This window comes from Onychostruthus taczanowskii, unplaced genomic scaffold (assembly GCF_017590055.1).
Source record: "Onychostruthus taczanowskii isolate IOZ18803 unplaced genomic scaffold, ASM1759005v1 scaffold62, whole genome shotgun sequence".
NCBI classification, from domain to species: domain Eukaryota; kingdom Metazoa; phylum Chordata; class Aves; order Passeriformes; family Passeridae; genus Onychostruthus; species Onychostruthus taczanowskii.
In genome coordinates, this window is record NW_024503901.1 from 3,545,477 (window position 1) to 3,559,483 (window position 14,007).

The 14,007-nt window shown below is 34.6% G+C and overlaps 1 protein-coding gene across 1 annotated transcript in view; it reads right to left on the reverse strand.

Annotated features, from left to right (window-relative positions):
• Positions 1 to 14,007, reverse strand: part of MYCBP2 (MYC binding protein 2) — a 172,002-nt gene that overhangs the window by 84,480 nt on the left and 73,515 nt on the right. The window contains 11 exon segments of the mRNA XM_041419961.1: positions 377 to 569; positions 1,338 to 1,434; positions 2,682 to 2,765; positions 2,845 to 2,979; positions 3,845 to 3,936; positions 5,538 to 5,665; positions 5,757 to 5,882; positions 6,942 to 7,114; positions 9,427 to 9,580; positions 9,929 to 10,133; positions 11,629 to 11,746. Coding sequence (XP_041275895.1) covers positions 377 to 569; positions 1,338 to 1,434; positions 2,682 to 2,765; positions 2,845 to 2,979; positions 3,845 to 3,936; positions 5,538 to 5,665; positions 5,757 to 5,882; positions 6,942 to 7,114; positions 9,427 to 9,580; positions 9,929 to 10,133; positions 11,629 to 11,746 — 1,505 coding nt within the window.

Sequence of the window (14,007 nt, forward strand, 5' to 3'; positions counted from 1 at the left end):
AATGAGCATTGTTAAAGTACAGGCATGAAAAACACATATAATCTTTCAAATTCACACTGTGCTCACTGCCACAGCAAGCATCATGTACAGAAATGGAAAAAAGACACAGAGTCCAAAAGAGCTCAACTGATAAGTCAAACAGGAAATTAACACAGGTTATGGTGTAAACATGTGGTACTGGTACTAGGATACTTAGTTATGCAGACAATTGAAAATTTCCTGTTTCTGACAACAAGTCTTTTAATTGCTCCAGTAAAACCATCTGTGTGAGCAGATCTATTTTATATTATATCTTACATGAATACTTAGATGAAACCATAAATATCCTGTACATAATTTGCTAATAAATATGAAATAAGTGAACTGAGAGGAATACCTGATATTGGGTATATTTCACAGGTGTAGACCCTCAGCAATCTCAGGCAGCAAGTGCCCACAAAACGCAACCTTTCTAAATCCAGAAGAGTAGCAGTGTATTGGAAACCCTTCAGCCCACGAAGTTCTTCAACTCCCAGCACCAGCGTTGTCCAACTCCAGTGAAGAATGCTCAGTAAAGATTCAAAGCATTCCTATTTCAGGGGATGAAGGATAGATACCGAAGACAGATTTAGTGTTAAAAAACAAGAAATGACAGTTCTGCATCAGTGTTAGACAAAAGGCAAATAGCATCTATATCGATGTTTACTATGAAAACACATTTATGCCTAAACACATCTACGATACAACACACAAATCCTAATTTGCTTGAGAATTAAAAAAAAAAAAACACTGAGAATGCAGGGGACACTTCACTGCAATACCATAATAAAAATCTATCTATAAGCTATATTAGAATATGATGTGTGGAAGCGTCTCAGTTATTTAAGAACAAATGCAATGGACATTTTTTCAATAAGCTTTAATTGCTTTATGTATAGAAGAGTCCAACATGACTTTTGACATAATACGTTCTTATCATAAAGTATTATCAGGGCTGTCTTCAATTTGTTTTTAAACAGTTATGATCTGCAGGACCATGCACTTGAAAGCTAAACAGAAGCACATGGTAGTTCACAAAAAATCTGAGGATTTAAGAAGTTTTGTTTCTACTATTATTATTGTATGTGATTAGTAATTTCACAAAGCTGTACCTCAGAAAGCAAAATAAAAGCATTTGGTGTTGAACACCAAAATGAAATCTTCAGAAAAATAAAAAAATTAAATATTCTTATCAGTGTACCTAACTTCTGCTTGAGAAAGCAAGCACAAAACCATCACTATTTCCACATCTACATCTTTCAGTTTCCTAACCATGTATGAACTTGCAGGAACCATGGAAGATTTTTGATAGTACGCACCACTGACACAGTTCTGGCAAAAGATCTCTTTAAAATATGTACGGGTTCACTAGTTTGCTGTTTTCCTTTGGATGCACTGCCATCACTTGTTGGCAACCTGGAAGAACAATTTTAGAACTTACTTGAAATCTCCAGTTTTTACTTTTAGTAGAGTCTTCGGTTGGGTTTGGTGTTTTGCTTTGGTTTTTTACTTTTTGTAGTTTTTACTGTTTTTATTGTTCAAGTGGGGAAAAGAACCAAAGTGAAAACAGTTTGAAATCTCAAAAAAGAGGTTCCATTTCAACATAATTTTTCCAGTTCCTCATCATTCTAGATCAGTAACCAAGTATGTTGAATTCTCTCCAACTGGCAGTACTGTGACAACTAAAAATGAGGTTGAGATTTAATTACATGCAATAATTACTAGTATCTACTGCATTTCCTCAGATGACATCAGGACTAGAAATGTTATTCCTTAAAAGAACACTGATTTTGTGAAGGGAAAATGTATGTGGAGGTTAAAAAATACAGACAGCATCTATCACTGCAGCATCTTCCCTTTTGTGCCACTCAAAGGTCTTCAGAGGTCTCAAGGCTTGTTTGCCTTTTGGCTACAGCCATCTCTCCATAGAAATCACTCAGATGATGAATCATCTGTCATGCTAGGACTTGATATACATCAAAATGAAACCTTCACCTAAAAGGACAGGGAATCTATAGGGAAAAAGCTTAATGGCAGAAGTGAACTGTTCTGCAAAGAACCTTGAAAAGGACATCCTTAGAAAGGACAAGAGAACTGGTATCAAAGAATTCTAAGGTTCAAAATCAGTGTGGAAGCCAGGGGAATTATATACACACAATATATAAAAATTATGTCATGTATCTATCTGAGGACATCTGTAAAATATACTATCAACACAGTGAAAGAGTTCCTGATTATTAAAACATGTGACATTTATCAAGGCAATGATAAGTTTATGGTAACTTATGATAAAGCACAGTTCATTGTTGATTTTGGCTTTGTTTCATTAACATCATCTGTTCAAGAGTTCCTAAACTGAGGGCAACCAAATAGAGCACCTTCCAACTAGCAAAAAATATTTTTCATGTTATTGTGAGATTCTATGGATGTAAATGAAAATCTTAAAAATTCATGCAGCATGACTACAAGAAAAATAGCAAGGAAGTAAATGTGGGTATAATTTCATTACTCTTCTCAAAGGCATTAAGTTTTCCCTACATTTTTCAGATACTGATTTCTTTCACTTAATACAGTAATATTTTCATACAACACGGTTATAATGAATTTAATATTTCTGTTTAAAAAAACATGTCAGGAAATTGTTCCAGAGGTTAAAGTATTACCTGTATAGTAATTGCGGAATCTGCCCTGCATTCACGTCTGTACCATTATTTGATTTCTTGGAACTTTTAAACTGAAATACAACACTGAAAGACAAACAACCTAGTAATTATTCAAGTCTTATTAGAGCTCTCTTTTTCAATAAAAATATAGAAAAAAATATACCCATCATCTGTAGTAATAGAGGCCTGTCCATGAGATCCACAATCACTGCTAGGTCCTGACACTCTTGCCCAGGCTACATACCACCAGCCAGCTTGCAGGAGAACTGGCTCATCAAACATCATTGCATATTTCTCTCTGGGAGAAATAAATTTTGGAAAATGTTAGCTGTTAATTATTTTTATGTTCGCTTCTAGCAAATTACACCCTAATTATTAAAAGAAATTGAGAAGCAATGGTATTAAGATGTATCTATTTACATTCAAAACCCAAAACTTTTTAATCTAAAAATATTTTAGTAATTAAAAAATAATTCAGAAGGACCTACAAATGCCTGAGTTGTGCTTGATCTTGAATTATGAACAATTGTATCAATGCCAAACAGAGTAAGAAGACATTAAGTTAAATTAACTTAAATAAACCCAATTACATCTAATATACAATATTGCAAGCAAAGTATTAATTATGAAGTACTACATAATACTGATTTCACAAAATGTTTGCAAATGACAAAAAGTTATACATAATTTCTTAGTAATTACAATAAGCATTAAAGAAATTAATAGGATATATATTTAGGGGATTGATATATAAGATTTAAACCTGAAAGAATTAATCACATATCATTTGAAATTTAAATTACTTCATTACAGAGAACGAAAAAGCAGCTACAACATGGATAAACCAAACTATATGCACAAAAGAGCTGCTACAATACTTTGTCTTATGGTCTCAACACAGGAAGATGGTATTTGACTTGGATTTATACGAGAGCAAGAGTTTGATTATTTTTCTTCTTTTAATTTAAATACCTTATTGGTTTGGGGACGTATTTTGTATTTTACTATTTCTCTTCACACATCAAGTGTTTTACATCACTTGCTACAAAATTCTCATGATGTAGACTATCTCTGTTGATATTTAAAGTGATACCAAAATGTGTACAGGGAGGTAAAAATAAAGATCAAGAAGCAGGTATAAGTAGGCAAGCTAAACATCTTACCTGGCAGCACAGTCATATGCTAAGACATCTGTCTCAGCAAGGAGGTCTCCATCTGTCTCATGGTCTCCCCCATCTGGACCCAATTCAAACAACTGGTGAAGTAAGAAAAAAGGTAAAATTATGTCTTAGGTGTTAGAAACCCCATAACACCACTTCTTCTTGTCTGGCATCCTGGAAATCGTCTTCCTTCCCACAAATAACTACTACTTAGTATCACTGACAGGCAAAACCACATTTGGAAGTCAGGCATTAAGTGTTAAGAAACAGCAATTGACACTGACCTTCCAGCCTTATGTCCAGATACATTTTTAAGTGGAGAAAGTCCCTAATTCTAGGGAACAAGACAAAAGCAGAGCATCTAAAAAAGGCAAAGTTGGGCAGAAGTTGCAGGTTTTCCATCACCGACTGAAATGCACTATATAAAAGTAAGATATACTCAGCTTCTGTATAAGGGGACAGCTTGACAGTTCAGCAGATAGTCGATAGAGCTATGAACAGTTGGTGACTTGGGACAAAACCTAGGAGAAGTTTGTTTTCTTACTTATAAATAATTTCTACAGTTTGATGGTTTTGAAAAAGGACCACAATACATGTCTCTGACTTCTCTTGCAAACACCTATTTAATACACAGCTTATTTCTGGCAGGACTGGCAGATCTTATCTTGGCTACAAGCTAATCCTAAACAAACTGAAAATATAATGCTAGAGCACTAACATAACGTTATTACCTCTGGTATTTAAAAGGCGTGATTAACGTTAAGTTTTTTGGCTGTACTTAGTTATTTGCAAGTCTCAATCATTATATTAAACTAGAATAAAGTGCAACTACTTATTTTCGATTTCCTGTTGGCTTAGGCAAATGTTACTGCTAAGTCTGTCATCCATTTCCCTAGAACAAACCTCAAAACCTATTCATCTGAAAATAGAGGGAGAAAATTCAATAATCCACTAAATGATAAGTAACAACAATAACAGGTTCTGAATATACAAACAACTAATAGAAATCTCAGCTATAACATCTTTCACCAAAATCCTTATCAAGTGTAGGAGCAGAAAACACTCACCCAAAACCAGAGCTCTTACACCAGTGTGTGTTTCTGTGAGGTTTATTTATCCAACGCCAGGTTTATTTATTTTAAAACAATCAGCACACATGCTCCGCCCATAATCATGCCTACGTTTGGCACAGAGTTAATTGTATTTGGTGCCATTTGCTCTCAGCTGAAGAATCCCAGCACAGAAGCTATCCAGACAGCAGTTTGACAAAGAAGTGGCAGGGAAAGTGGAAAGCAATGGCTCCTGATAAGGATTCTTTTCCTGCTTTTGAGAACAGCTCCTCATGCATCACATAGGATGTGATTTTAACCTGAAGCCCACAACACCAATTTTCTGCTGGTGGACCCTGGAGCTTTGTGTAGATCACAGAACCATTCAGACCACTAAAATACCTGCCCAAGATATCCCTAGGATGGCACAGCATTTAATGAACATAAGAATGGGCCAATTTCATGAAAAGTAAGAATGGTAATTCATAGCTCTTTACTTCATCCACTGTGCCTGTATAATGCTTTCCACATACAGTAAACCACTCACTCATTCATCAAGAAATAAAAGTAATCATGGTTTTAGATAGCATTACTGGAAGTTGACATTTTGAGATATAATATTGCTTAAACAAAACAAAAACTCCTACCTTTATTTTAGCAGTGTATTCACCTCTACCACCAAAAAGACCAAGACCACCTAGCAATATATCTGTATCAGCACAGAAACGGATAGCTTCTACTGAGTGGGCTGAATAACCCCAGCCTCCTCCATGACCTGCAGAAACAAAACCCAACAAAAATTTAATCTTAGTCTGTTGTTCTGCAAGCTGATAAGCATGTGCTATGAAATTTTAGTGTGTACATACTTTCAAATCTGTTAACAACACTATAGTCTTCTTTAGAATAAACTTTCATTACTGCTTGAGTCTCTTCTTCTGTATTTGCAACACCCATTTTTAAGTCCTGCATAGCAGCCAAAGTATCAAGGCAACCTAAAAGAAAGCAAAACCAAAAAGAACCCAAATTCTCTTACTGTTGATTACAATCATTGAAATAGAAATGAATACTAGTTAAGAAAATCAAAGCAATCTAAGAGTTTTGTCCCAACACCACACATATACTACCAAGTAGCTTTATACGTTTGATTAGGTTAAGGGTCACTGCTGCAGAATCTCAAGGCTTGCTAATGAACATAAACTTCATTTACTATCTAGAATAATGAACAAGTGTGATTAAACCTATTCTGAAACTTTTCCAATGGCAAATACATTGCCAGTAATATTTTTTTTCCCGTCTTCACAAAATGCTATCCAAAAAGAGTTGAAGTAGGAACTGAATTACAAGCAGATTTCCAAGTCTTCACAAAAGGTGTTTTGTTTCATACACGTAAGTACCTAACATGCCTTACTTTGACACAGACACAAAAAAGTGCTTGTTCAAGTTGAAAGTTACCACATCTCTAGCACACAATGAAGTGAGCAGGTCAAGGAACAGATGACTTATCATAATCAGTGGTCAAGCGAGTTAAAATAACTGGGTATGTTGCACATGGCCAGTTTATACATAAACACAGTGTACTTAAGTTTTGCATTTTTAGATTAGAAAGAAATTACAAAAGGAAGTAATAGTTCTCTTAGTGACTCATTATACAAAACTGCAAAGATTTTATATACTGCATTTACTTTAAAATAAAAATAAGTTATTGAAGGCAACTTTTTTCCAAGCTTGAGTTCTTTTTTTGAGATTCCATGTTAAGAGTACTAATTTTATTCTGCGGACTTTCCAAAAAGATCATCTAGAATGGTCTTTTACTTTATTATCTAGGCATCTAACAAGTTTCACCAGACCTCTAAAATTCTCTAATATCATTAAGATGGCAGAAGATAACTAGATCAGCCAAATTATAAAAGTTAAGAGGAATGGTGAAAGATTACAAAGTGAAATTTTAACTGAAAAAGTCAGGAAGTCTTTAGATTACAATTTTGTTTACACATTAAGTTATGTTATTTTACTTCATCTAAGGTTCTGACTCATGAACTATAAATGTATACCTAGAATATGCAAAGCTGCATGAGATCTGGTGGTTAGAGCTTTGGAACCTGTTGGAAGAGCAAGTTCTGGACTCAAAATACTACACCGGGATTGCATGTCTGGAGCTGAAGGAAGCCTGGAATCAGCAACTACTGCATTGTAACTCCACAGTTCCCTGGCATTTGGGCGAAACCTACAGCAAGACAAAACAGAATGAACAAAACCTGTCATCTACTGAAAAAATATAGAACCATACCAACAATTACATTTTTAAGATACTTAATGTAAAATGTAGATCTGCTGGTATAAACTCTTGAAACTGAGCATCACTATCGCAAATACATGAAAATTTTACTAGCTTAACACTCCAGCAAATGAAGAGATACAAAAGCATTATTATACCTTAAGTCAAAAAGTCATATTATGGGTTTAGAAATTCAGAAAATATTGAGACATTTCTCAAAATTAACAAATGTTAAAACAGTATTATCTATTAAGAAGTGTGAAGTAACTAGCAAAGTACTAAACAGAATGGCAGATGTGCTCAAAAATTTTAAAGATGCCAAGAGAAAGGAAAAGGCTTACCTTCAAATAAGAGAAAAAAATCTTGAGGAATCCAACGGTTTTTGTTTGGGCTTTTTTAAATGGGTAACATCACCTCATGAGTTTTTAAGGGATTATAAAAAAGGGCAGCATAAAGAAGGGAATACAAAGACTTTTGATAATATAGATTAACACATCGAAAAAAGAAAATGAGATCTTTGAAACCACTATGTAAAAGGAAAAAACAGCAAGAAGACATAAGTCTATGGAAGTGCTCTGAAGAAACACAAAAGGAATTTTCACTTGCTACACCTTCAAAAATCTAATGGACAAATAAACAGTTTTAACCAAAAGTATTAAAGGGCACCATATGTACTCAGGATTTTACCAAAAGTTATACACACGTGACCTTTCACATCTACCTGAATTTCACTACGAGATTAAGTCACAAAGCTTTGAAAAAATATTTAAGCTGCACATCATCAGAATGCTGTCTCTGTACAGGAAACTGAATCCATCACTTAAATAGGCATGAATCAAAATGTCCAGAAATAATAATATACCGAGTATTTAACTACTAATAGGCATATTTATTAACATGTCTCTTCTTCAGACTGTTTTAGCATTTTGTATTGAACAAAAATGGGATATAACAGAGAAATAAATCTGTGCAGTCTCAGAAAATCCACTCTCCAGTTAAGTATTTAATCTCTGGATTTAGTTCTACAGTCCCCAAAGTACTACAAGACAGAAAAATATCTAAATTCATGTTTACCCATAATATCTAACATGTGACTTTGTACTTCCTCAAGCCAAATAACTATTTTATTGTCTTCAAGTTGAGCACCTTTACCTTGCCTCTCCTGAAACTAGCTGCATTTCCATGGCCATCAATAACTGCTTAATTTCACAAATTGAGTCTTTCAGTGGATTTAAACATGCTGAAAATATAGAACTCTAAGGGATGTGGGTGTTACTCTTATTTCTAATCGCAGCATAATTTAAGTAAGAACGGAACCAGTGAGATTTAAACAATCCTGCAGATGTGCAAAATGCAGAACTACAACCATCCAAGGTACTTCCTACATTATACAGAAATGTGCCTGGCAAACACATGCTTCAATGTTAACTGGCTGTTAAGTTCTTGAATCTCAATTCTGGATGAAGACATCCAAAGTAGGATACAAGTAACTTTTAAAGACATGATCCCATGAGATACCATCTTCTCCACATGAATGCTGGCTAGCTGGTTCCCTGCATCACTCTAACTTGTTTTGTGTTCAAACAATTTAAATATCATTAAGCTCTTGAACTCGGATGGAAGTTGAGATTTCTCTCCAAATCCTAGCTAACATAGCTTTTAAATTGTTACAGAAGAAATGGATGTTATGATTCTATGTTGGAACGAAGGCTTATTATCTACATTTGCTCAAAGACTGCTCCAAAGACTGAAATAAATAAAATTAATCTGAACATCTATGCCATCTAAATAAACACCTTTATTTTGACCTCCCAAAATATGAGAACTGGAAAGAATACCACTGCTCTATCCCTTCTCCAGTGGTCTTAACCACTAATGCCTGACAGAAGAATAATAATTTAAGACACACACATATGGCAGCTGAATATGGCAAGGAAGTTATTCAGTCAAGCATTAGGTAGATGGAGGAAAGGGATTTAAGAGAGTAAAGAAAAAAAACAGATTTGAAACCCCAAAATATTATCAGGCTGGAATGAGAATGATGCAAAAAAGGAAAGAAATTTTAAAAATGCAGGCAAGAGAACATGTTTGTTTTGGTCTTACTTGAACAAACCATCCAAAAATGTGAAAATATATTTATGGAAGACTAAAAATTGTTTTTCATTTACAGGGAAAATAAGTATAATCAAATCTCCAGCCCTTCACAATTTCACAAAAAGGATTTATATATTACTATTTTAATAGCTATAATCCACACTTGCCTCCAAATAACATCATAGACAGGATCCAGACACACACCAGAACCTTGGAGGTCTTCCTGCTCAGAATCATTGAATGTTTTGCAACTGCCATCTACTTTGTTTATCAGAAGACATTTAAAAGGAGGAGGCTCTGATATTGAAGCTGGTACCAAACCTAGATCAGGGAGCAGAAAGAGCAAACATGAAGACACCACTCATTAATGCTTCATGCTTAGAAAATGCCACGTTATACAGTAGGGAAGAACAGATATACTGCTACAACAAAAATATAAATGGTGGTAAGATTCAAATGCCAGTGAAGGTTAGACTTTCACTTTATTATTTTTAATAAAAACCACCTTTCTAAAGAAAGATCATCATATGCAGTAAAACTAAAAAGCAAAAATTTCAGTCCCTCCATTAATGTTTTTGACATGTTGCTCCTCTATTGTTTACACAACTGAACTCACTTTCTTGTCCAGTATTTCTGTAAGCATTTAAAATAATATAGAAGAGTTCTTGCCTATTATATGCCTGCTTGCAAATATCTCTGATGTAGCAAGTACATGAGAATTAATGAGAGCTTCGTCGATCCGGAGAAAAGTCTGGTCTCCACTCGCTCCAATCCACGTAGCTTTGCGCCCATATTTGGAGCCTATGTTAGGCATAGGTGCTGGTTTTGCATTCCAGTAGGGCATATCCAGAATTGGTCTGCCAAGCTGACCTTTCTGTAGGAAGAATGTAAGAATCAGTAAGGGACAGTAACAGTTAGTCTCAAAGATGGATAAATTACCTCAATAGTTCTATCACACCAAACTGGTAAGCTGGAAGAGAATTTACCACAAAACTACCTTCAAAATGCAATGTGCTCCAAGTGAAGCGTTACACATTTATACAAGGAACAAGTTACTGACAGATATACTTCTCCTTTTTCAGACACATTTTTGAGTAAAGTTTTTGTTAAATACACTTCGAACTATGATGGATAACCCTCCTCTCCATCTTCAGAATCAAATGTAAAAGCATTGTTTTCCTACAACGTTCAACATCTGATTAAAGTCAGTGCTAAACAAGGAATAGTTTCATAAGAAAAAAAATTTATATTCAGATATATTCAGATAGACCATCCAGGTTCCATTAAATTCTGAACTTATGTGGACTAAGTTTTATACAGCAAATACCTCTTAAAAGTACTTAGAAATTGATTAGCACGTCAAACTTGAACGAAAAACAGTGCCTTAGCAAGCACTTCTGCACATGCTCATGAATACTTATCTGGAGATCTAGGGCTTTACTTCTATGTACAACTAGTTACCGAGATGGACCAACAGTTCATATACTGCACCTAAGTGTGCAGAAAGAACTGCTGCCAGAAACCTGCTCATGCTCCATCTACCTCCCACAGGCACAGAAAATGCACTGTATGCCAATAAAGTTAAAATTATTTCAGAAAAGAAAAATGTATATACAGCAAATGTCTTCTGTTCAGCACATTACTCATCTTTCTTCATAACAACATAAGTAAGTCAACTTGGTGAAGACATTTTCAAGTAACATGCAGTAAAAAGATTGCAAAAGTTGAAATTTCTCTTCTGTTGTGTCTGGCAGTACGTAGTTTAAAAGCATGTAAAAATAGCTCAGTACTTATACGCTACAAGGGGTATCTTTGCAAACACAGGGAGGCACAGAGGGAAGAAAACAATGTTTAAGCATTTGTTTAGTGAATACAAGAATGGATTCTACATGGACCTGGGGAAATATAGACCATGTGGATATGAAAGAAGACCACTGGAGTTGTGCTGTGTTGTACTGAGCAATAACTCCTCCCCTCAAGTGTAAGCAGAAGTTCTGCAACTCATTGCTGTTTCTATGGAAGAACCCAGGACACTTTTTTCTATCAAATGGAGACAGGTAATAGAATAGGCAACATTTACTTGGAACCAAGCTTGAAACAGTAAGAGTTTGAGAAACCTGGTGCACCTTATAAAATAAAGAATGTTTTAAATCACCACCTTCATTCAATATAAAAAACCCCAAGAATTCCTGGCATTTTGCTTTTCTAATCAGAAAATATTAAAGGCTACATTTAAACATGTAACAGGTGTTGAAGACATGCAGAAGTCATGCACAGTTCTATTGGAGCAAGTATAAGCAGTCTTGAAAGGTCTCTGAACAAGACATGAACTACTAGCTTATTCCCATAAGCAAGTAACATTTCCTTACTGAGAAACTTCCAAATGTGAAAACCTGGCCATCCATTAAGAGAATAGCTGTGTGGTTGCTCCCAGCAGTAACTTGTGTACTAGGACCTGGTAATGCTTGCACCAAAGTGGGACATCCCCTAGATAAAAATAAATTAACTCTATGTCAATACATGGTCATGCAGCATTTAAAACATACATTAGTATTACAAGTATTACAATTGCTGAGAAATATATCCACTACATTCACATACTATAAAAAGTTAAGAGCCGAGAAACATCTTACATATTAAACCAACACAGACTGCAACAGAGAGTTAAGTTTATGCTCTTCTGTTACAGGGAAACAGATCAAGGACTCTCTCTTCAGTTAAACTCAGAAATTAGCATAGAATAAGAATTATTAATTTAATATGTAATTCTAGAATTACAGATGTGTAGATACAGTAACATATAAATGTGTGTATTTTTGTATGAATACAAAATATATTGCAATGAAATGTAGCAGTAAAATATGTTCAGAGAACTCTACTTAAGCACTTAAAAAAGTGATTGAAGCCTTATTCCAGTACAGTCACCAGAAACAATATTGCTACAGCACTCTCAAGATCACTGGCTAGGGAATTATAAAAGAATTATAAAAGAAATAAAGGTCTACTCCTCTCCATCAGCTCCTCTCCCATCAAACTCCGACTCAATAAAGAACAGACTTCTCCAAACTCTTTTCCAAAAAGATATGAAAAGGTCTAATCCATTTGTCTCCCATATATGGACAGACATAAGAAAATAAACTTTCCATTTCAGTAAAAATGAAGAGGAAAAAAAATGACAGGGTTTTCAAGATGCAAAGAAAGAAAACTTGGACTGATGACTTGGAATACAAACAGCACAAAAGATAAAAAGTATGAGACAATAAAATTTTTATTTCGATACCAACATGGAGAACAGAAACATACAAGACTTTGAATCCCATAATGAATGTTTACCTAGACTTAATATTTCCTTAACTCCTGTGGAGTTAAAGACTGTGAATTTGAAGAACAAGTTATTCTCAGATAATTTTATGTTTGGAAATTGGGCCCAGAGTTCTACAGAGCATGACAGCACTATGTGAACTTACTTTTAAACACAGCCTCTCAAAAGTAGGGTAATCTAAAATAAGAACAGGTTGTATTATACTGGAATAAAAAAAGGGCCAGCCCATAGTTACCTACTGATTATTTTAGCAGCTGATGTGGTAAAAGATGGTTCATCTCAAAGTTCTGATTTTGGCTGAATTGCAAGTAAAATAGAAGTCAAGAAAGTATGAAGAAGGTGAAGCATCATGTTCAGCAGAAAAAGGGTAGATGGGAAGATGTGAACATATGAAAAATGCGGAACACAGGAATGCAGAATGAAGATATGTTGATAACCTAAAGGATGAACACAGTTATATAGAAGAAGTATTCTTTGGTGGTAAATGTAGCTTTCAGTGGGCGACTAGTGAGGATGGAGGGAGTGTAGGGCAGAATAAAATTAAGTAGAGGATATACAACATGACACTCATATTTAGGCACTTATCTTGAGCTACAGGCACATAGATTCGGACACTGCTATGATTACACACAGACATAGAGCATAGTTTAGCAGCACCAATGATAAAATTAAAAAAAAAAACTTTTACATTTGTCTCTCATTAACTTTAAGGAAACTCAAAAAGGCATCAAAACATAAATAAAACATAACTAGTAACTAATCCAAAACCACCCCTATTAAAAAGGAAGTATTTTTATCATAAGTTTTTTCTTCCTCTCTCTTGAAACTATGGTAGCTGCAGGCATGGAATTATCAATCACATCTTTATTACAAAAAAAAACAAACAACAAAAAACAAAAAAAAAAAACCACCATGCAGACACCCAACCAAAAAAACCCAGTGAATATTTCATCTTCTAATGCTTAAAAGCTAAGCTATTATCACCATAACTATTTCTCTTTCTGTTCTTCCAATTGAATCTATCAGCAATGTTATACGAATGCTGTGTTTGATAGCCTCTTGGCAACGGCAGAACAAAGATCTAATAAGCCACTAATGCAGAGAGATGAAATACATTACCCTCTTAAATAGCTTTTTCATTATTATCACCCAACTTTTGGAATGGCCAACTACAGTCTATCAGTTCATTTAGAAATTAACAGAAAAAAAATGCAAGATACTTAACTACATCATAAAATAAACATGAACTGCAGATAACTAGTTTTCACTTCATAAAAGGAAGAGGGATTTAAAAAAATATAGTAGGTAGTTTGACCAGTGCACATATAATTTAAAACCTGTGATAATATTGAGTATTTCCCTATCCCCCTGAAACTCAACACAGGAAAGCTCAGAACAAACACTGGAGAGTCTGAGAGACGGTGGG